This window comes from Myodes glareolus, chromosome 6 (genome assembly GCF_982192425.1).
Source record: "Myodes glareolus chromosome 6, mMyoGla1.1, whole genome shotgun sequence".
NCBI classification, from domain to species: domain Eukaryota; kingdom Metazoa; phylum Chordata; class Mammalia; order Rodentia; family Cricetidae; genus Myodes; species Myodes glareolus.
In genome coordinates, this window is record NC_142031.1 from 10,742,029 (window position 1) to 10,765,185 (window position 23,157).

Consider the following 23,157-nt stretch of genomic DNA (forward strand, 5'->3'; position numbering starts at 1 on the left):
TTATTGATGGTTTCCTCATGTGGGTGCCAGTCAGGGTGGCAGCAAGGATAGGCACAGCAGGGATGATTGGAACTGGGAGCATTAATGCTTCTCCTAAACCCACAGGGCTAGGTTTGAGTTATAATTGCTAGAGCTGGAATTTCACTCCCATGTCTGGCCTTGGCTGGTGGCTAAAATGTCTCAGGCAAATGGCTTTTTTTTGTAAATTCATGTACCAAAAAAATTGGGTGCCAAATGAAGCATGATTAGTAAAAACTAATCAAGAGAGAGAGAGAGAGAGAGAGAGAGAGAGAGAGAGAGAGAGAGAAATTGGGATTCAGCCTGATGATGCAAATAGCAATGCAGTCAGCCACTGGCTCATACCTCAACCTCAATCTGAAAATGGCAATCCTGCCTCCAGGAATCTCAGAATGAGACTGTCTGGGAGCTGTCTCCATTCATTTTATAATCCTCTCTAGGGATGAGATTAAAAGCCTGTCCCACTGGTATTAAAGGTATGTGTCTCCCTGTTTCTATGGCAAGTAGTGTGTCTACTGGGATTAAAGATGTATGTTACCACTTCTTGTCTGCAAGGTTGACCATTATGATGATTTTACTCTGCTGATCCCCAGGAAAGCTATATTTATTGAAATACAATTGAAATAGCTGGGTGGTGTTGGTGCATGCCTTTAATCCCAGCACTCGGGAGGCAGAGGCAGGTGAATCTGTGTGAGTTTGGGGTCAGCCTGGTCTACTACAGCTAGCTCCAGGACAGGCTCCAAAGCTACAGAGAAAACCTGTCTCGAAAAAAAAATTGAAATGCCACCACAGAAAAGACAAGAGATGGAAATGATAATTCACATGCTGGAGGAAGGAAACAATGCCACAGTTGTTTACTTCTAGAGCACCAGAACAGCTGCCCTAGTTTTTCTGAAGCTAGTAAGACTGAAGGGGCAGGGTTTCTAATCAAATGTCAGCGGATAGTTCAGGCTTTTCACGTGGAAACTGAATAAATGGAAGCAGCCTGCTTTCCTCAATTTGAGGACAGTATAGGCTCCACGAAGGAGTCCCTGCAGCAATCAGCAGATGCCAATAACTGTTTGCTTTGTTTTCTATTTACAAGGTAGTAACCCTGCTGTTTTGGAACTCACTGTGAACCCTGACTGTCCTGGTACACCTTCTGTTGTAGAACTCTCAAATAACTCTAACACCATTTCTGACAACCATGAGGCCTCTCAGCAGTAGTGCCCCCCACTCCCCTGGGAACCAGGAATCTAACAATTAGTCTTTGTGAATGTTCTCCAGAAATTGGGGAAAGAACCTTTAAGATGTTGACTCAGTTCCTGATGTACATACCAGATAGGAGGCCTCCCCGAAATGTGATTAGGCTCAGCCCTGGGAAAAAGGTCAAAGTGACCCTCAGATGTTTTCTCTAACCTGGCAACCGCTCTCCAGCCAATTTTTGGTAATAGCCCTTTTGAATAAGCCAAACATAATAATCAAAGAACAATAACCCCCAGACACCCACCTTGCTTCTGTGGCTTTTTCCTTTAAAAATAGTGTTTACCAGCTATTTGGGATCTTTCTGGCTTCCCAAATACTGAAAGACCCTGTCATGACAGAATTAATAAAATCCTCATGCTTTGACATCACCTGTGGTGTGAGAGATGGTCTCTTGGGGTGACTTCCCTCAGTGATTGGACAGTATAGGGTCCAACACTGTAAACCAGGCTAGCCTCCAACTGCACCTTCCATAAGCTGCACATGCTGGGATCAAATAGCATGCCGATACGTCCTGGAATGGAACTCATTGTGTTTACTAGGCTGATCTCAAACTCAATGAGATCAGCCTTCCTCTGACTACCTTGTGCTTGGACATAAGGCATGCATAAGAATGTCTGGCTTACGACAGCTAACATCAAACTGAATGGAGAGAAACTCAAAGCCATTCCACTAAAATCAGGAACACGACAAGGATGTCCACTCTCCCCATACCTCTTCAAAAGACTGCTTGAAGTTCTAACAATAGCAATTAGACAACATAAGGGGATGAAGAGGATTCAAATTGGAAAGGAAGAAGTTAATCTCTCATTATTTGCAGATGATATGATAGTGTATAAGCGACCCCAAAAACTCTACCAAAGAACTCCTAGAGCTGATAAACACCTTTAGTAATATGGCAGGGTACAAGATCAACTCCAAAAAATCAGTTGCCCTCCTGTACACAAAGGATAAAGAAGTAGGGAGGGAAATCAGAGAAACTTCACCTTTTATGATAGCCACAAATAGCATAAAATATCTTGGGATAACTCTAACCAAGGAAGTGAAAGACCTATTTGACAAGAACTTTAAGTCTTTGAAGAAAGAAACTAAAGAGGATACCAGAAAATGGAAAGATCTCCCTTGCTCTTGGATTGGGATGATCAACATAGTTAAAATGGCATTTCTACCAAAAGCAATCTATAGATTCAATGCAATCCCCATCAAAATTCCATCAAAATTCTTCACAGACATTGAGAGAACCATAATCAACTTTATATGGCAAAACAAAAAACCCAGGAGAGCCTAAACAATCTTATATCATAAAGGAACTTCTGGAGGTATAACCATCCCTGACTTCAAACTCTATTACAGAGCTACAGTATTGAAAACAGCTTGGTATTGGCATAAGAACAGAGAAGTCGACCTATGGAATCGAATAGAAGACCCGGATATTAAACCACAAACCTATTTATACCTGATTTTCGACAAGGGAACTAAAGGTATACAATGGAAGAAGGAAAGCGTCTTTAACAAATGGTGCTGGTATAACTGGATGTCAACTTGTAGAAGAATGAAAGTAGATCCATATCTATCACCATGCACAAAACTCAAGTCAAATGGATTAAAGACCTCAACATTAATCTGACCAATTTGAACCTGATAGAAGAGAAAGTGGGAAGAAGTCTACAAGACATAGGCACAGGAGACCACTTTCTATGTAGAACCCCAGTAGCACAGACAATAAGGGAATCAATGAGTAAATGGGACCTCCTGAAACTGAGAGGCTTCTGTAAAGCAAAGGACACTGTCAGTAAGACAAAATGGCTACCTTCTGACTGGGAGAAGATCTTCATCAACCCCTCATCAGACAAAGGTCTGATCTCCAAAATATAAAAAGAACTCAAGAAACTAGACACTAAAACTCTAATTAACCCAATTAAAAAATGGGGTACTGAACTGAACAGAGAATTTTCAACTGAAGAACTTCGAATGTCCAAAAGGCACTTAAGGTCATGCTCAACCTCCTTAGCAATCAGGGAAATGCAAATCAAAACAACTTGGAGATACCATTTTACACCTGTCAGAATAGCTAAACTCAAAAACACCAATGATAGTCTATGCTGGAGAGGATGTGGAGTAAGGGGAACACTCATCCTTTGTTGGTGGGAATGCAAACTTATGCAGCCACTGTGGAAATCAGTGTGGCGGTTTCTCAGGAAACTGGGAGTCAACCTCCCACAGGACCCAGCAATTCCACTCTTGGGAATATACCCAAGAGGTGCCCTATCATACCACAAAAGCATTTGTTCAGCTACGTTCATAGCAGCACTATTTGTAATAGCCAGAACCTGGAAAAAAGCTAGGTGCCCCTCAATAGAAGAATGGTTAAAAAAAGTGAGGAACATATCCACATTAGAGTTTTACTCAGCGGTAAAAAACAATGACATTTTGAATTTTGCATGCCAATGGATGGAAATAGAAAACGCTTTACTGAGTGATGTAACACAGACCCAAAAAGAGGAATATGGTATGTACTCACTCATAAGTGGATTCTAGCCTTAATGAAAGGTCTTTGAGCCTATAATTCGTGATCCTAGAGAAGCTAAATAAGAAGGTGAACCTGAAGAAAATCATATAGTTATTCTCCTGGATATTGGAAGTAGACAAGATTGCCAGGCAAACTTGGGTGCACGGCTGGGGGGGGGGGTTAGGAGGGTTGGGGGTTGGATGTAAGGGGAGTTGGGTAGAGAGAAGTGGGAAGGGGAGGATTCTGAATAGTTTGGGGAACGGGATGGGTGGGATGGAGGAAGGATGGATATAGGAACAGGGAAGTGAATATCTCAACTAAGGGAGCCATTTTAGGGTTTGTAAGAAACTTGATTCTAGAGGGGTTCCCAGGTCCAAAGAGAGGTCCCCAGATAGTTTCCTGGGCAACAGAGGAGAGGGGGCCTGAACTGGCCTTGGCCCATAACCATACTGACAAATATTTTGCATATCACCATAGAACCTTCATCAGGTAATGGATGGAGATAGAGACAGAGACCCACATTGGAACACTGGACTTAACTCCCTAGGTCCAAATGAGAAGCAAAAGGAGGGAGAACGTGGGCAAGGAAGGCAGGATCAGAGGGAACCTTCATCCGATGATGAATGGAGATTGAGACAGAGACCCACATTGGAGCACTGGACTGAGCCCTCAGAATCCAAATGAGGAGCAGAAGGAGGGAGAACATGAACAAGGAAGTCAGGACCATGAGGGGTGCATTCACCCACTGAAATAAGGGGACTGATCTAATGAGAGCTCACCAAGGCCAGCTGGACTGGGACTGAACGAGTATGCAAACAAACCGGATTCTCAGAATGTGCCTGACATGGGGACTGTCTGAGAAGCCACTGATAGTGGCACTGGGACTTGTTTACTCTGCATGTACTGGCTTTTTGGGAGCCTACTCTGTTTGGATGCTCAGCTTCCTAGACCTGAAGGGTGGTGTGGGGTGGGGGGGGAGGAACTTGAATTTCCCACAGGGCAGGAAACCCTGACTGCTCTTAGGACTGGAGAGGGAGGAGGAGAGGGAGTCGGGGGACGTTAGTGGGAGGAGGGGCGGAAGTGGAAATTTTTATAAATTAATAATAAAAAACTAAAAAAAAGGAATGTCTGGATTAAATTGACAAAAAATGATCAACACAGTCAAGGATCTGAGTTACTTATATTTGTATTTCCAGCCTAAATAACCTTAAACTCAGGGTAACCATGACAATCTTAGTCTCTGTCTGAGCGAACAAACAGAGGAATTACAAATGACCCAATTAATTATCATATATAAATAAGAACACATTGACAATTCTGGTTATCCAGCCCAAAGGTCTCTGACGAAGAGAATCTATGAGAGAATTGACCTAAAAAAACAGAAAACAAAACAAAACAAAAAAAAACCAAAAGCAAAAGAAACAAAATTCCCCACAAACTAAAAAGAACACACACAGTATTTGAAATGCAGACAAGGCTAGACTAGGCTGCATGAGATGGTGAAGCTGAGGGACTTACCTGACTTCGACAATGGTGAGAGGCCTCCAAATCCAGGCAGGGAAATGTTTTATCTCCAAGCTCTGAGACTCTGAGGGCTTCTCTGGCTGCTCTTGACTCTTTATAACCCTTTCCACTGAGCCCGCCCCTTTGTAGTCACACCCTCCCAGACTAAGTCTGTAGTCTGTTTCTGTGACTGAGTCTAACTTTCTTACTCCATTTGGAAGTTAGTTGGTGTAGGATCAGATCTAACCACAAGAAAAAACTTAGACTATAACTATGATTAATTTATTCATTGAAGCCAGGCAGAAGAGGTACACACCTTTAATCTCATTCCATCAGAAGCAGAAGCAGGCAAATCTTTGAGTTCAAGGCCAAATTGAACAGAGTGAGTTCTAGAACAAGCAGAGCTACACAGGGAATCTTTCTCTTTCTTTCTTTCTTTCTTTCTTTCTTTCTTTCTTTCTTTCTTTCTTCTTTCCTTCCTTTCTTTCTTTTTACTTTTTCTTTCTTCCTTCTTTCCTTCCTTCCTTTCTTCCTTCCTTCCTTTCTTTTTTTCTTTCTTTCTTTATTCTTTCCATTTTTTTCTGTGACAGGGTTTCTCTGCAGCTTTGGAGCCTGTCCTGGATCTAGCTCTTTTAGAGCAGGCTGGCCTCAAACTCACAGAGATCCACCTGCCTTTGCCTCCCAAGTGCTTTATTTAAAAATGTGTACCAACACTGCCCGACATCTCTCTATTAAACTATATTTTTAAGTTTTACATTACATTTTCAAATGAGCTATATAAACATAATACCTTCATCAAGAGCACAATTATACACAAAGCAAATTTGGCCTTAAATTCGTATCAATAAACCAAGACCCATACCAATGCAAAATATTCATATCTATATCACAGGACCCAATAGTTTCACACTTTAGAAGATCTCATATAAAGAAGGTATAAAAATGTCTTGATCAATGTTTTTTGGTTGTAGTGTTTGTGCCCGAAACACCAGTGCTCTGAGACTGAGCCACATTCCTGGGTCATCTATCTGCTTTTGTTTAATTTCATGTGGATATGGTTTCTCTTCATGGAGGGATCTTCAGCCTGGAACTGGGATATTCTATGCTCAGGACCTTAATTTGAGTTCCCAGGTGGGACTTTTCCATGCTACCTGCATCTTTATTTAAATTTCACTCTCAGAATATAACAAGTGAAATAGTCAAGGGTGATACAACCACATTCCTAAAGATTAGTTCTCAAATCAACTCGGACATGGGGCTTGTGTTCAGAAAACTATTAGCAGATCCCAGGACAACTCATAAGCTACAGTTAAGAGGAAATCATAATTCAAACAGCTGTGAAACTATGTTCTGTGAAACAAAAATGCAAGGAATTAGAAAGAGATTGAATTATAAAGCAACTTCTAACTTGAATTCTAAATTGGGACTAGGAGTCTGTACAGAGCCAGAGTCATCTGAGTTTAAAAACAGTCTTGCCTAGTTCATACTTTCTCAAATAGACTCCAAGAATTCCCATTGCAGTGGTTCAAATCTTTAATTCCAACACTCTGGATTAAAGATTTTGCTTTCTCTTAATGTGGTCTCAGTTAATTCTCTTCCCTTTATGGAGAACAGATTGATGTGACTGCAACCTCTACACATCTCAGGCCATGTCACATTGTTCCCATTGGGACACAAGCTCTCATATAAATTACTCAGACTGGCCTTGAGCTCACTCTGAATACCACACAGATGTTGACTTTGTCCCTTCTTTCCCATCCTCCTGAGTAACAGCTACTTTCAATGAACCTCCAGAAGCAGTAGGCTCCCAGAGCATAGCACTATTGACTCTACTATGGAGTATGATTTAAGCCCTAAAATTAGCCAGTGCACAGCAAAACTATAACAAGTGCTAGTTTTCAGCTTGTTCTCTGACAGGAGATCTAACCAGCCTGAACAGACCCTATGTAACCCTCTTCCCTTGACAGGAGGGTTACTGAAACCCAGCTGTACTTTACACTCTTCATTAAAGTCATTCCATAAAAGGCAAAACAGGTACAAACTTGAAAATTAAGAGACTAATAAATTAAAAATATTTTTAATAAATAAATTCTTAGTGTTGTGAGGTGACTTGGAGAATAGGTTTTTACCTTCAACAGAGTCTCAGTTCTTTCTCTTTCCTGAAAGGAGATCTAATCAAAGTGAACAAACCCAATTCATACTAATACACCCAGAAAGGAGGATTACCCAGACTTACAGGTCAGCACAGGCTATACAATGAGTTCCAGAACGACCTTAGCTATCGAGAGAGGAATTATGAGGAAAAATTTATAAACTAATAATGCAATGTAACAAGGAACCCCAGAACTCAGAGTTTGTTGAGAAGTTTCATGGATAGCCATGGGATCCTCACTGTAATCTCAGATTTTATGCATTCCCACATGGAGATCTGACACACTCAAGCTACACCTGAAAAACTATCAAAGAGGATGAAGTGGGTGGTTGCTCCATTGTCCAATCTGGTGGCAGCTTGCGGCTGAGAGGTGGGGCTACAAGGGGTATGTGTGGGAGGGAAAAGGGGGATATAAGGATCAGAATGGCTAGAGAGGACATTCCGAGATTTGGAGCCTGGAGTGACCTGTCCCAGCAGGGATTAGAACACCTGCAACCAGTGTCGAAATCAAGTAAGTTACTCACTGTAGTGATATTTTATGTATGTTCTATAAGTAAAGTTTGCCTGATGATCAGGGGTAAAACCTAAGTCATTAGAAGCCAGGAAGTGGTGTCAAACATCTTTAATCCAAGGATTTGGGAGACAGGGGCAGCTGGATATCTGTGAATTCAAGTTACACTTAGTGGTGGTTCACACCTTTAATCCCAATACTAGGAAGTCAGTCACAAGCCTTTAATCCCAGCTCTAGAGATAAATAGAAGGTGGGAGGGAAAGCAACTCACTCTCCTTTGTCCTGAGGATTACTTACAGGTAAGAGCTCTGAATTTCGGAATACTGACTCAACACCACTTGGAAATACAGCTGTTTTCTGGCCTCATCATGGAAATGATTCTATCAAAAGCAGAACTGGTATAGCTGTGGAAACAAAGGAAGGAGCACAAAAACAGGAGAGGACACATGAAATAGAAAAAGAAGGAATGGGCGGAATAAAAGAAACAATTAAGGAGCTCATTTGGAGTGCCTATTATAGGTTATAAACACAAGCTATAAACACAGCATCTTCATCTCCAGACAGAACCAAAAGCACCAAATATCAAGCACAGGTAAAATCATTCAGGAAAACAATGTACTTCTGTCTCCAATGTAGTTAGCTCATCATATGTGTTTGGGAAAGGACAGGTTAAACTTTGGCCCTTTAAACTACTGCCAATCTGGAGAGTATGGAGGAGGAGTTCAGAGGGAGCCTTCCTCTCTAGGTCTTCAGAGCCCTTACTTCCCTGCCTCTGTAGGCCCCTGCTTGGCTTGTGAGCACCAACATGATTCCTTAAAGAGAGGTACCTGTATCAAACAGAATAGGCACATTGGATTTCAAGACACTGACTCAATACCACTTGGCAACATAGCTGGGTTTTTTTTGTTGTTGTTGTTTTTGGCCTATCGTGGAAATGATTTCATCAAAAGAACTAATATAGCTATGTAAATAAAATAAGGAACAAAGAAAAAAGAGAGGACACATGAATACAGAAAGAGAGATGGGATGGGAGGAATGAAAGAACGAATGAAGAAGGGAAGGAAGGGAAGAACGATGGGAAAAAAAAGGAAGATTTGGGGTTTATGTGATGACTCTGGGATTGGGGCCTCATCTTCAGCAGTATCTTAGTTCATTCTCTCCCGTATAAAGATCTAATCAAACTGAAAACGGTCCGTTACTTAACTTCTACTAGGCTGGAGGATTGTTGAGATATACAGATCAACTCAGGCACAAAATGAGTTCAGATAGACCTTAGAAAGTTATTGAGCCTTTATCTGGAAGAAACTCCAAAACAATAATATACATAAGGCAAGGTATTCAAGAGCTCAGAGTTTGTGGAGAAGTGTTTTAAAGGGGTTTGGGATTTGACTACAGTCTCTGATTTTGTAAATTCCCACATCTCATCTACTCAAGCTGCAAATGCGGAAGTCCAAGTGGGATTGGATGGAAAGATTTTCAATCGTCCAGAGAGGTGGCAGCTTTAGGCTGAAATGTGGGGCTATGAAGGGAAAATGTGAGGGGAAAGGGGATATGAGGGTTAGAATGGCCAAGTTGTGAGACTTGGAGCCTGGAGTGACTGCTTGGAACTTTTGGAACTGTAACATGTGTTCTGTGTTTCCTGATTATTTAAGCCATTCATCCCCACAGGACACAGTCATACCTGGGATCACCAGTCTCTCATTTCCTGTTAGTATTTTTGCTTTTGTTGTCGTTTTGTTTTGTTTGTTGTGAATATTTTGAAACTGAAAGTCTGATGTAGCCCAGGCTAGCCTAGAACACCATTGAAGCAAAGTGTTACAAATTCTGAGAACTGGATCACAGTTGTAGAGGCCTTACTAGAGTGCCTACATTACAAAATTCAAGGACTAGGGCACAAGGAGCAAACACTGCACAACTACTCCAGTCTTAGTTAGAAAAATTTAATTCAATGTGATGATACATGGTGATATTTTGTTTGTGATCTAGCAAATACAACTTACCTGAGGATCCAAGTTTGAAACTGAGACACTAGTTAGCTATAGAAGCCAGGCAGTAGTGGCACACACTTTAATTCCAGCATTTGGAAGAAAAAGGTAGCTGGATCTCTGTGAGTTCAAGGCCATCCTAAGCTACACGAGATTGATCCAGTCTAAAAGAGAAGTAGAGTAACAAATCCAGGTGGGAATGTCTCACACCTTTAATTCCAGTACTTAGGAGTCACACACCTTTAATCCCGACACTAGGGAGGTGGAGACAGGAAGGGATATGACTGGGTGGGGAGAGGAATATAAGGAGGGAGGAAACAGGAGCTCAAGCATTCAGTCTGAGAAGTTGTTGAGACCATATTTGGTCTGAGGATTTCCTAGAGGTAAGAATTAGTGGTTGGCTGCTCTACTTCTCTGATCTTTCAGCTTTCACCCACTAATATCTAAACCTGTTTTTTTTCTTGTTAATTAAGCCAATTAGAATTTTTACTCCATCTGTCAACCCCAAGTTGCCCAGGGTGGCATTTAGCTCACAGAGATCTTTTGGCCTTTGTCTTCCAAGAGCTCAGCTTGGCTTTGGGTTCTAAAGCTTTTTGAATAATAGGAACTGAATCCATTACAAAGATCCTCCCAACAAGAACTATTGATTAAATTCAAACCATAGCCTGTGTGAGGGACCTTGAACATTACAGGTGAGGATTGTGAGAGGCATTAGAAGATGGTTGTCTGCAAAAGTGTCTGGTTCATGTTTGATTCTCCTCGTTCTTGTGGCCTACTTAAGTGTAGTATGAGTAAGGGGAGTATGGTTAGGCAGGATAAGCAGGATCATTAGTTTTAATGTGTGCTCATATCCATGTGGCCTTCGAGGGAAGGAGGGCTATGAAAAAGACAGATAGTGAGTGATAGGAAATCTAAGGTTCCCAAACACTTCAGGTGAGTGACTATGGTCCTGCATAGTTTACATGATGAAAGAGCAAAAATTGGCTTGCAAAAGGTGTTTCCTCTGAAAGGCTTTATTCCTCTGCTTCTTTCCTCAGCATCTGCCTGCTTACATGTCACGATGAGCTCCCCACCCACACTCCAGAAGCTGACCATAAAACGTCTGCTAAAGAATGAAGCCTTGACCAATGCTTCTTTGAAGATCCTGCCCAAGGCTTTCTTCCCACCACTATTCAAAGACGCCTTCACAGGCAAACAGACAAACATCATAAGGGCAATGGTGGCAGCCTGGCCCTTCCCATGCCTTCCTGTTGGATCTCTGATGAAAACTCCTAACCTGAAGACCTTGAAGGCTGTGCTGGGGGGCCTGGATTTGTTGATTAACCAGAAGGATCGACCTAGGTAAGTGAGACCAAGGTATCATGGAAAGGAAGACTCTGGGTGGAGGGAAGTGATTGCAGACTTCAGAATGTGGTCCAGGTGTAATCAGAGCTTAGAGAAGTGATTAAGTGGAAAAGGACAGTGGTGTGTGGAGCACACTGAGAAGAGATGTGGTCAATATACAATGGCTCTTTCCCTCCTTGTCCTGTCAACCAATAGAAATGAAAACACTCTGCATTCAAGGAATGGATTTCAGGGAAGTGGAGGTGTGGGGTCAAAACAAAGTATAAATTGACACTCAAATTGTCATTTGAATCTCCTTCTCCTTTGACCAACAGCAGTTGGATACTACAAGAGCTAGATTTGCGGGATGCCCAACATAACTTCTGGAACTTTTGGGTTGGCACAGAGGATGGTGGCTGCTCTCCAGATGTCATCAGTGAGACCCAACCAGTGGTGCATGGACCCAGACGAGGGGAAAAACAGGTTGTGACTGTGTGCATGAACCTTTTCCTCGACACCAGCCATCTCAGTAAATACTTAAAATACTTCTATTGGTGGGCCAAAAAGCGAAAAGATGTGGTTCAGGTGATGTGTCCAAAGCTGGAGTTTGGAGCCACCCCTCTCTACAACCCCCTAATGCTGCTGGAGGTATTTGACCCAAGCTCTATAGAGGAATTCACAGTGAATGCACGTTGGGACTTGATTACCCTTGAGATGATAGCCCCTGGCCTTGGCCAGATGAAAAACCTTCAGAAAATCCTTCTCAATGGAATCTGTGTACCTATGGAGTGGTTTGGAAACCGCAAGATGGTCAAACAGTGTATTGCAGAGATTATTAATCAGGTACCAGAACTCAAAAAGATCCAGCATCTCCAATTGAATGATGTCTGCTTCCTGAATGAACGACTGGATCAAGTACTCAGGTGAGGAAGGATAGAGTTCTTGCTCCACAGGCCAGGGAAAAGTCTTGCAGTGTTCCATGAAACATCAGTGTCCACCTGTGGCTTTCCATCCACTCCTGAATGCAGAAGTCCTATGACTTAGGGAAATTGATCTGTAGTCTTTCTTCTGCTCTAGTTCATGATCTAGGAACAGCCTTTGTTAGGAAACCAGATGAAGGGAAAACAGATCCACAAAGTGAATGAGGTCTTAAGCCACATGCTACCCCATGTCATCTCTTTCCTCAGGACTTTTAACAGTTTAAATCTCTCTCTTTCTCTCTCTCTCTGTCTCTCTCTCTCTCTCTCCCTCCCTCCCTTTATTTCTATTTCTCGTTCTCTCTTACACACGTACACATATTCCCCAATGGTCAAGTGTTCTTTGAACAGAGGTAGGGCACAGAGAAATGATTGAGAGAGAAAAAGACAACAGGGAAGGCCTGTGAGCAGGACAGAGGCTGCGCTAGAAAAGTAGGGCTCATTGAGACCGTTATTGGCACACACAGGTCCCTGCTTCTCTGCCATATAGAACAGGGGTGTGGTGATTGGGAGAGAGCTGGAACCACTAGACAATCCCTGGGTCTCAGTGGGATGATGATAATTGAATGACCCAGCTTCTCTCCCACTTGACCAACAGGGAGACACACACCCAATGAATTGGGAGTCTTCAGAGCAGGATCTCATTTAATGGTACCAGGCAGGAACTTTTATAGTGTTGTCTTGGTGCTGGAGCAGCTCAGGATGTGTTGAAGCACAGTAAAAAATAAGTGCTAATTATATTCTGCCACACTTGAGGAGACTTTGCTGGGCAGAGGAGGATCTAGGTCAGCCACCCAGAGACAGGACTCCAAACTCTTGCTAGGCTCAGGAAGTTACACCAGGCCTCATGTCAAATCAAGTTAGTCTCAAGAAATTACACTTGGCCTCACTAAACACTAGTTAGGTTCACAAAGTTACACTGGGCCTCACACACAGAACTCATGAGGCCCAACTCCCAGATATGGCTATAAGTATCCCCTTGTTGGTCCTTCTTGGTTTCCTGCTGTTACCAACTGTCAGCTTAGATGTTTCTGTGCTCGACTGTACAGAGACAACAGATTTGGGGACAGAAACGGTCACAGTCACAGTCATTTTGCATGTGTTGTTAAGTCTGCATCAGGGAATACCCTGGTCTTGATCTTAATGATGCACTCAAAATGAACTTAGACCCGACTGGCCTCTGCTACATTGAAGTATCATCCTTTCTTTACCGTTATTAGACTTTACTGAGATAAACTCCTCTGTCTCTCTGTAGGTGCGTGGAGAGTCCCTTGGAGACCCTTGCAATCACTCGATGCTCACTATCAAATGCAGACATGAGTTATCTTTCCCAGTGTCCAAGCATCCACAAACTCAAACATCTGGACCTGAGTGGTGTAACTTTTTTGAATTTAGACCATCTACTGCTAGGAAGCCTGCTAGAAAGACTGACAGCTACTCTACAGATATTAAAACTGAAGGGTTGTATGATCATGGATTTCCAGATTAGTGCCCTCTTGCCTGCCCTGAGCCAGTGCACCCAACTCATTGAGGTCAATTTTCTGAAGAACTTCCTGTCTGTGAACAGCCTGAACAAGCTGTTGCAGCATACTGCAAAACTGACTCTGCTCACCCGCGAGATATACCCTGCCCCTGATGAGGTCTATGATGACATTGGTGATGTACAGCCAGACTTGTTCAGCCAACACTGCAGTGAGCTCATGGAAACTCTGAAGTCTATTAGACAGCCTAAAGATGTCTACTTTGTGAGTAAGAGATGTCTAGATTGTCGGGAATTCTGTGTCTATAACATGGGGACCGCACTCTGTTCATGTTTGCAATAAATGAGGAGGGATCTCTGCTGGGCTCTGAGAAACAAAAGTCTGGAATCAAAAGACTCATTGGAGACACAAAACCTGGAATCAAACATTTTTGGATGTACTTGGGGAAAGAAGATTTCTTCACAGGTTTTTCGTATTTGAAGAAGAAAAATTAACAGAGAACTGAATGCACATGATCTGTCAACAGTACAGCCATGCCCTAGTGCATCAAAAGAGAGCTGTAAATTGAGGGGAATTCATCCCAGCACTTTCATGTTATGACCGTCCATAGGTACAAGGAATGGGTTAAAATGAAAGGAATTTCCAAAGAGCATAGGGGACTGGGTGAGGAGGGTCTCACAGTGTTCTGTTGCTGGAAGGTATCCATCTTCTGGTTGTCCACCTCATATAAGAACCAGGAGCATATCTGCTTTGTGAAATATCCGGTTGACTGAACAACTGAGGGTATTGGACCTAGTGGATTAGCAGTGTTCTGCTGTGATTTGTCCTTTCCTTGCTTGGGTAAAAAACCAAGGAGTATATGATCTCCCCACTGTTGTTGGCACTACGATATCTAATCATTTTCAATAAAGCAATTTTGAATAAGAGCACACTGTATCCTTTAAATCTACCGAGTGAGTTCTTTAATGATCTGACACTTCTGTACCATGCATTCTGCCTACACAGTCTCCATACTCTTCTGTCTCTCTGTCTCAGCCCCTTTCTCCTAGATCTTTCAGAGGAAATAATGACCCAACATGCCTGTCTCTTAGAGATTTTATACCCTTTACCTTTGTGACACTAGCCCAACGTGCTATGTAGATTCTCTTAGTGATGTGTAGATATGGCTCAGTATTTGAGAGGGCTTCGTGTTCTTCCTGAGGACCATCATCTGATTCCCAGCATCCACAAACATCTGTGACCCCAGGAACTCATCATCTAATATTTTCTATTACTCTCTGGAAACACTTGTGTCATTGGCACACATATACACACACAAATATGTATATACACACTGTTACATATACATAATTAAATATAAATAATGCCTAGGATAAAACCGAGGGTCTCAGACTCACTGGTCTTTGCCAGTGAGGCATCTATAGCCCAGTTTCACTTCCCTCCATTCCATTTTCAACAACCCCTGCCTCATTCTACCAGTGTCTGTGGGCCTGACAGGGAGAGGCCTATTCCTCAGTGGCTATGTCTACTCTTGGGTCCTCCACATTTGCCATTGTATAAATAGATGGAGTACTCCCTGTAGCCAGTTCTTTCTTCTCTGCACCTGCAAAGTCTTTCTCATCTTGTCTGAGTCCTGTTTGCTTCCCTGGGATGAATTTTCTCTGTAAACAACACATCCAGTCCATCAAGCAGAGCTTTCAAAGTCTCCACGTGGGGGGTCCTTTATCAGGACTCCTGCAGGAAAGCATGGGAACAGCCAGGCGGAAACCATGACCTTCAGGATGTTTGTATGTCTGTTAATGAAGGCATCTTTAGTGAAGGCATCTGAAAACATCATTGAGACGAAGCCACGCAAGCAAGTCCTCCAGAAGAGAAATAAACAACGTACCTCCATCAGAGGCCTCTGTCTGGCCACCTGCATGAATGTAGGTAGAGCCTGGTCACCCATTCTGACTGGCTTTCAGGGAAAATGATCCTGAGGAATCATGGAAGCAAAGACACCATTTAGAAAACTTAGGAAGTCTTTCTTCTTCCCATATAAGGACCTCTCTGGGAAATATCACTGTTGTGATTAATGAAAAGCTTGCCAGGCAGGGAATCTCCATCGGAAAGTAATTTCTGGGGTAGTTTTACCTCCAAATCATCAATTGCTATTAGCTGTAATTACGTCATGGCCATAATATCTCACGATAAATGTTCCTGAAAGCTGATGGTGGAGGCCTCAGTCTTCACATTTTGATCACTGTCTGTCGGTTTTAAAGTCATCCTTCCATCTGGGGTGTGAAGCCTGTCTAAAGAATGCTCTTTCCCAAATACCCTATCCAATTCCAATCACAGTACAGGTAAATCAATATCCACTGAGAAGCAGTGAACAGGAAACAAAGGTGGCAATCCATGTCTTCAAATAAAGTAAAGGAAACTCCCAGGTCCCAATCTTCTAAGCCTTCATTCACCTAGATGATCCTCCCTGAAACAATTGAGAGCATCTGTGAAATGGGCATCATTAGTTACTGACTTTGATTACCAGTTATCACTTGTACTGATGTCTCAGGGAAAGAGACAAGAGGGCTACAAGCTTGGACTCTGTGCTCCAGAGCTGGACAGGGTGGGAAAGAAACACTTAATAGAGGCTTCAGTATCATTGGCGTGGTCTGCAACACTATAGCATTGGAAAAGACAGGACTATGGGATGGAGATGATAATTTACATGCTACATCAGGAAACTCACTAGTTCAATGTGATAGTTGGTTACTTTTAGAGTTTTAGAACATCTGACCTGATGTCCCCAGGAACTAATGGAAGACAACAACAACAAAGAGAATGAAATCTCAAATTAGGAGTAAAATGATGGTACACAAATATGGCCACACAATATTTCTGGATGGTCAACAGATGAATATACACGATATTCTCCACATTATGGTGAGGAACTTGGAAGTGTGTTCCTATCATTAGTCTTCCTGACAGAGCATGTTGGCCAGACATGAGTCCTTCTGGACAGATCACACAGGAATGTTTTCACTGACTTACTGATAAAATCGCAGGTCTATGGCCTTGTAGGCACTAAGCCCTTCAAATAATTTTTCCTTTTTTTCTTTCTCTCTTTCTTTCTTTTTCTTTATTTCTTTCATTTTGCCTTTTCAAGACAGGGTTTCTCTGTAGCTTTAAGGTCCTGTCCTGGAACTAGCTCTTGTCAACAATGTTGGCTTAAACTCACAGAGATCTTCCATCCTGCCTCTTGAGTGCTGGGATTAAAGGTGTGTTACCATCACATGGCTTCCTTCAAAGGACTTATGATAAATAATAGCAATATTTCATGCATCTGTCCTTATTCTATCATAGTCTTTAAAGAAACCAGTAGCACCTAATTAACTAACCATTTCAAGATACTATTAATACCACTTAAGAACTGTAAAATAGTGCACATATCCTTTGTCTTTCTGTAGATCTGCCAACAGTTCAGTTTTTTCTGTTTAAAAGGCAGCCAGGAACTCTTCACAGTTAACAGGTGTGGTTAGCTACAAACTAGGTGATAAGTTTTGTTACATAGCTTCAACGAATGCCTGTGTCCCTGGGAATTTTCTTTGTAGTATTTTTTTATTACTAAGTTATCATTAAGTTGCTAGTGAATGTATTTATATACACACACTTATAATATAATATACATGCATACACTTATATATAATATATATATATATTATATGCTTGGGAATATCTAACTGCAGAAGACATAGATCGAGATGAATTAGATAGAGAAGAAGAAAAAGGATGTAGAGTAATTAGAACAAGACTGAACTGGAACAAAGTATTGCAATAGAGAATTGGAATTAGAAACGAGACAGAGAATATGAGGAAACAAATTGTAAAGGATTAGGAAGGAAAAAACAAAGATCGCATGAATGGAAAGACGACATGAGTGAGGATTGTTTTTCTACATCCATCAGACTTCAGGTTTTATGTTTATTGTGTTTTCTAATCTTGAATCCCAAGTGAACATCTTCAAGGCAGGCCCTTTAATGTTTTCAGTAATCAACACAGAGGTGATCTTGCCAAGAGAAGTCCTTACGGAAGAAGAAGAAAGACTTCCTAAGTTTTCTAAATCGTGTCTTTGCTTCCATACTTGCTCAGGATCATTATTCGTGAAAACCAGTCAGAAGGGTGACCAGGCCCCACCTACATTCATTCAGGTAGCCAAAGAGAGGCCACTGATGGAGGTGGCTTGTTTATTTCTTCTCTGGAGGACTTGCCTGTGGAGCCGCTCCCAGCAATGTGTTTAAATGACTTCATTAAAGATGCCTTCATTGACAGACATACAAACATCCGGAAGGTCATGGTTCCTGCCTGGCTGTTCCCATGCTTTCATGCAGAAGCCCTGATAATGGACCCCCGCGTGGAGACTTTGAAAGCTCTGCTTGATGGACTAGATGTGTTGTTTACAGAGAAAGTTCTTCCCAGGGAAGCAAACAGGACTCATACTGGATGAGGAAGGCTCTGCAAGTGCAGAGAAGGAATAACTGGCTACAGGGAGTACTCCATCTAGTTATACAATGGCAATGTGGAGGACCCAAGAGTAGACATAGCCACTGAGGAATAGGCCTCTCCCTGTCAGGCCCACAGACAAAGGTGGAATGAGGCAGGGGTTGATGGGAATGGAATGGAGGGAAGTGAAACTGGGCTATAGACACCTCACTGGCAAAGACCCAATTTAACTGAGTCTGAGACCCTCGGTTTTATCCTAGGCTTTATTTATTTTTAATTATGTATATGTAACAGTGTGTATATACATATTTGTGTGTGTATATGTGTGCCAATGACTCAAGTGTTTCCAGAGATTAAGAGAAAGTATTAGATGATGAGTTCCTGGGGTCACAGATGTTTGTGGATGCTGGGAATCAGATGCTGGTCCTCAGGAAGAACACAAAGCCCTCTCAAATACTGAGCCATATCTACACATCACTAAGAGAATCTGTATAGCACGTTGGGCTAGTGTCATGAAGGTGAAGGGTATAAAATTTCGAAGAGACAGGCATGTTGGGTTATTACTTTCTCTGAAAGATCTAGGAGAAAGGGGCTGAGACAGAGAGATAGAAGAGTATGGAGACCGTGTAGGCTGAATACATGGTACATATGTGTCAGATGATGAAAGAATCCAGTCGGTAGATTTACAGGATACAGTCTGCTCATATACAAAATTGCTTTATTAAAAATGATTGGAAATCATAATGCCAAGGACAGTGGGGAGATCATATACTCCTTGTTTTTCTACCCAAGCAAGGAAAAGACAAATCACAGCAGAACACTGCTAATCCACTAGGTCCAATGCCCTCAATGGTTCAGTCATCCGGATACTTCACAGAGCAGATATGCTCCGGATTCTTATGTGAGGTGGACAACCAGAAGATGGATTCCTTCCAGCAACAGAACACTGTGAGACCCTCCTCTCCAAGTCCCCTACGCTCTTTGGAATTTTCTTTCATTTTAACCCATTCCTTGTACCTATGGTCGGTCATATCATGAAAGTGCCGGGATGAATTCCCCTCAATTTACAGCTCTCTTTTGATGCACTAGGGCAGGGCTGTACTGTTGACAGATCATGTGCATCCAGTTCTCTGTCAGTTTTTCTTCTTCAAATATGAAAAACCAGTGAAGAAATCTTCTTTCCCCAAGTACATCCAAAAATGTTTGATTTCTGGTTTTGTGTCTCCAATGAGTCTTTTGATTTCAGACTTTCATTTCTCAGAGCCCAGCAGTGATCGCTCCTCATTTATTGCCAACATGAACAGAGTGCGGTCCCCATGTTATAGACACAGAATTCCCGACAATCTAGACATCTCTGACTCACAAAGTGGACCTCTTTCGGCTGTCTTAGAGCACTCAGAGTTTCCATGAACTCACAGCAGTGTTGGCTGAACCAGTCTGGCTGGACATCACCAATGTCATCATAGACCTCATCAGGGGCGGGGTATATCTCCCGGATAAGCTGAGTCAGTTTCGCAGTGTGCTGCAGCAGCTTCTTCAGGCTGTCCACAGAAAAGAAGTTCTTCAGAAAATTGACCTCAATGAGCTGGGTGCACTGGCTCAGGGCAGGCAAGAGGGCACTAATCTGGAAATCCATGATCATACAACCCTTCAGTTTTAATGTCTGCAGAGTAGCTGTCAGTCTTTCTAGCAGGCTTCCTAGCAGTAGATGGTCTACATTTAAAAAGTTTACACCACTCAGGTCCAGATGTTTGAGCTTGTGCATGCTTGGACACTGGGAAAGATAACTCATGTCTGCATTTGATAGTGAGCATCGAGTGATTGCAAGGGTCTCCAAGGGACTCTCCATGCACCTACAGAGAGACAGAGGAGTTTATCTCAGTAAAGTCTAATAATGGTAAAGAAAGGATGATACTTCAATGTAGCAGAGGCCAGTTAGGCCTAAGTTCATTTTGAGTGCATCATTAAGATCAAGACCAGGGTATTCCCTGATGCAGACTTAACAACACATGCAAAATGACTGTGACTGTGACCGTTTCTGTCCCCAAATCTGTTGTCTCTGTACAGTTGAGCACAGAAACATCTAAGCTGACAGTTGGTAACAGCAGGAAACCAAGAAGGACCAACAAGGGGATACTTATAGCCATATGTGGGTGTTGGACCTCATGAGTTCTGTGTGTGAGGCCCAGTGTAACTTTGTGAACCTAACTAGTCTTTGGTGAGGCCCAGTGTAATTCTCTGAGACTAACTTGAGTTGGCATGAGGCCTGGTCTAACTTCCTGAGCCTGACAAGAGTTTGGAATCTTGTCTCTGGCTAGCCTTCCTAGACCTACCTCTGCCCAGCAAGGTTTCCTCAAGTGTGGCAGAATATTATTGGCACATATTCCTTACTCTAAGTCAACCCATCCCAAGTTGCTCCAGCCCCATCACCATCCTATATAAGGTTCTTCCTGATACCATTAAATGAGATCCTACTCTGAAAAACTGGCAATTCAGTGGGTGTGTTATCCCCCCTTGGCCAACTGGGGAGAGAAGCTGGGTCATTCAATAGTAACCATCCCGCTGAAACCCAGGGAGAATCTGGTAGTTCATGCTTGCTCCCAATAAGCATGCCTTTGCTATTTCTGCCAGAGAACCCAACAACTGTGTGCGCAAATAATGTTCTTAATGAGCCCCACTCTTCTAGTGCAGCCTCTGTCCTACTCACAGGCCTTCCCTGTTGTCTTATTCACTCTCAATCATTTCACATTTACTAGGCCCTACCTCTGTTCAAAACCACTTGACCTTGGGAAATGTGTGTACATGTGTGTAAGAGAGACAGAGAGATAGAATGAGAGAGAGAGAGAGAGAGAGAGAGAGAGAGAGAGAGAGATTTAAACTGTTAAAAGTCCTGAGGAAAGAGCTGACATGGGGCAGCATGTGGCTTAAGACCTCATTCACTTTGTGGATCTGTTTTCCCTTCATCTGGTTTCCTAACAAAGGCTGTTCCTAGATCATGAACTAGAGCAGAAGAAAGACTACAGATCATTTTCCCTAAGTCATAGAACTTCTGCATTCAGGAGTGGATGGAAAGCCACAGGTGGACACTGATGTTTCATGGAACACTGCAAGACTTTTCCCTGGCCTGTGGAACATGAACTCTATCCTTCCTCACCTGAGTACTTGATCCAGTCGTTCATTCAGGAAGCAGACATGATTCAATTGGAGATGCTGGATCTTCTTGAGTTCTGATACCTGGGAAAGGATCTGTGTTAAACACCATTCTCTCCTCTCTTGGTTTCCAATCCACTCCAAAGGTGTGAAGATTCCATTGAGAAGGATTTTCTGAAGGTTTTTCATCTGGCCAAGGCCAGGGGCTATCATCACAAGTGTTCTCAGGGTCCATCGTGCATTCACTATGAATTCCTCTATAGAGCTTGGCTCAAATACCTCCAGTAGCATTAGGGGGTTGTAGAGAGGGGTGGCTCCAAACTCCAGCTTTGGACACTTCACCTGCACCACATCTTTTCTCTGCGTTGCCCACCAATAGAAGTATTTTAAGTATTTACTGAGATGGCTGGTCTCGAGGGAAAGGTTCATGTACACAGTCACAACCTGTTTTTTCCCTTGTCTGGGACCATGCACCACTGGTCGGGTCTCACTGATGACATCTGGAGAGCAGCCACCATCTTCTGTGCCAACCCAAAAGGTCCAGAAGTTATGTTGGGCATCCCGCAAATCTAGCTCTTGTAGTATCCAACTGCTGTTGGTCAAAGGAGAAGGAGATTCAAATGACAATTTGAGTGTCAATTTATACTTTGTTTTGACCCTACTCCTCCACTTCCCTGAAATCCTTTCCTTGAACCCAGAATGTTTTCATTCCTTTTGGTTGACAGGATAGGGAGGGAAAGAGCCATTGTGTATTGACCACATCTCTTCTCAGTGTGCTCCACACACCACTGTCCTTTTCCACTTATTCACTTCTCTAAGCTCTGATTCCACCTGGACCACATTCTGAAGTCTGTGGTCACTTCCCTCCAACCAGACCCTTCCTTTCCATGATACCTTGGTCTCACTTACCTAGGTCGATCCTTCTGGTTAATTAGCAAATCCAGGCCCCCCAGCACAGCCTTCAGGGTCTTCAGGTTGGGAGTCTTCATCAGAGCTCCAACAGGAAGGCATGGAAAGGGCCAGGCTGCCACCATTGCCCTTATGATGTTTGTCTGTTTGCCTGTGAAGGCGTCTATGAATAGTGGTGGGAAGAAAGCTTTGGGCAGGATCTTCAGAGAAGCGTTGGCCAATGTTTCATTCCTTAGGAGACAATCTCTGGTCAGCTTCTGCAGTGTGTATGGGGAGCTCATCCTGACATGCAAGCAGGCAGATGCTGAGGAAAGAAGCAGAGGAATAAAGCCTTTCAGAGGAAACACCTTTAGCAAGTCACTTTCTGCTCCTTCATCATGTAAACTATGCAGGGACACAGTCACTCACCTGAAGTGTTTGGAAACCTTAGATCTCCTATCACTCACTGTCTGTCCTTTTCATAGCCCAAATTTCCTCAAAGGCCTCATGGACATGAGCACACATTTGAACTAATGATCCTGGTTATCCTGCCCAATCATCCTCCCCTGAATCATACTACACTTCAGTAGGCCACAAGAATGAGGAGAATCAAATGTGAACCAGACACTTTTGCAGGCAACCACCTTCAAATGCCTCTCACAATCCTAACCTGCAATGTTCAAGGTTCCTTCACCCAAACTATGATTTGAATTTAATCAATGGTACTTGTGGGAAGATCTGTGAAATGGATACAGTTCCTATTATTACAAAAAGCTTTAGAACCCAAAGCCAAGCTGAGCACTTGGAAGACAAATGTCAAAAGATCTCTGTGAGCTAAACTACACCCTGGGTGTCATGTGGTTGATAGATGGAGTACAAATTCTAATTGGTCTTTATTAAAGAGAAAAATGAGAGAGAGTTAGATATTCGGGGAGAAAG

General features: G+C 42.7%; 2 protein-coding genes across 2 annotated transcripts; one reads left to right on the top strand and one right to left on the bottom strand.

The window, feature by feature from the left end:
• The first annotated feature begins 10,980 nt into the window (after positions 1 to 10,980).
• Positions 10,981 to 14,043, top strand: LOC148121632 (PRAME family member 12-like). The gene is made up of 3 exons (XM_087906757.1): positions 10,981 to 11,261; positions 11,579 to 12,166; positions 13,476 to 14,043. Exons 1-3 carry the CDS (start codon positions 10,981 to 10,983, stop codon positions 14,041 to 14,043), a joined length of 1,437 nt encoding a protein of 478 aa, XP_087762883.1.
• A 5,422-nt stretch (positions 14,044 to 19,465) lies between these two features.
• On the bottom strand, positions 19,466 to 22,520 carry LOC148121633 (PRAME family member 12-like). The gene is made up of 3 exons (XM_087906758.1): positions 22,240 to 22,520; positions 21,335 to 21,922; positions 19,466 to 20,033 (listed from the first exon to the last, which is right to left on the bottom strand). Exons 1-3 carry the CDS (start codon positions 22,518 to 22,520, stop codon positions 19,466 to 19,468), a joined length of 1,437 nt encoding a protein of 478 aa, XP_087762884.1.
• Positions 22,521 to 23,157: the final 637 nt, after the last annotated feature.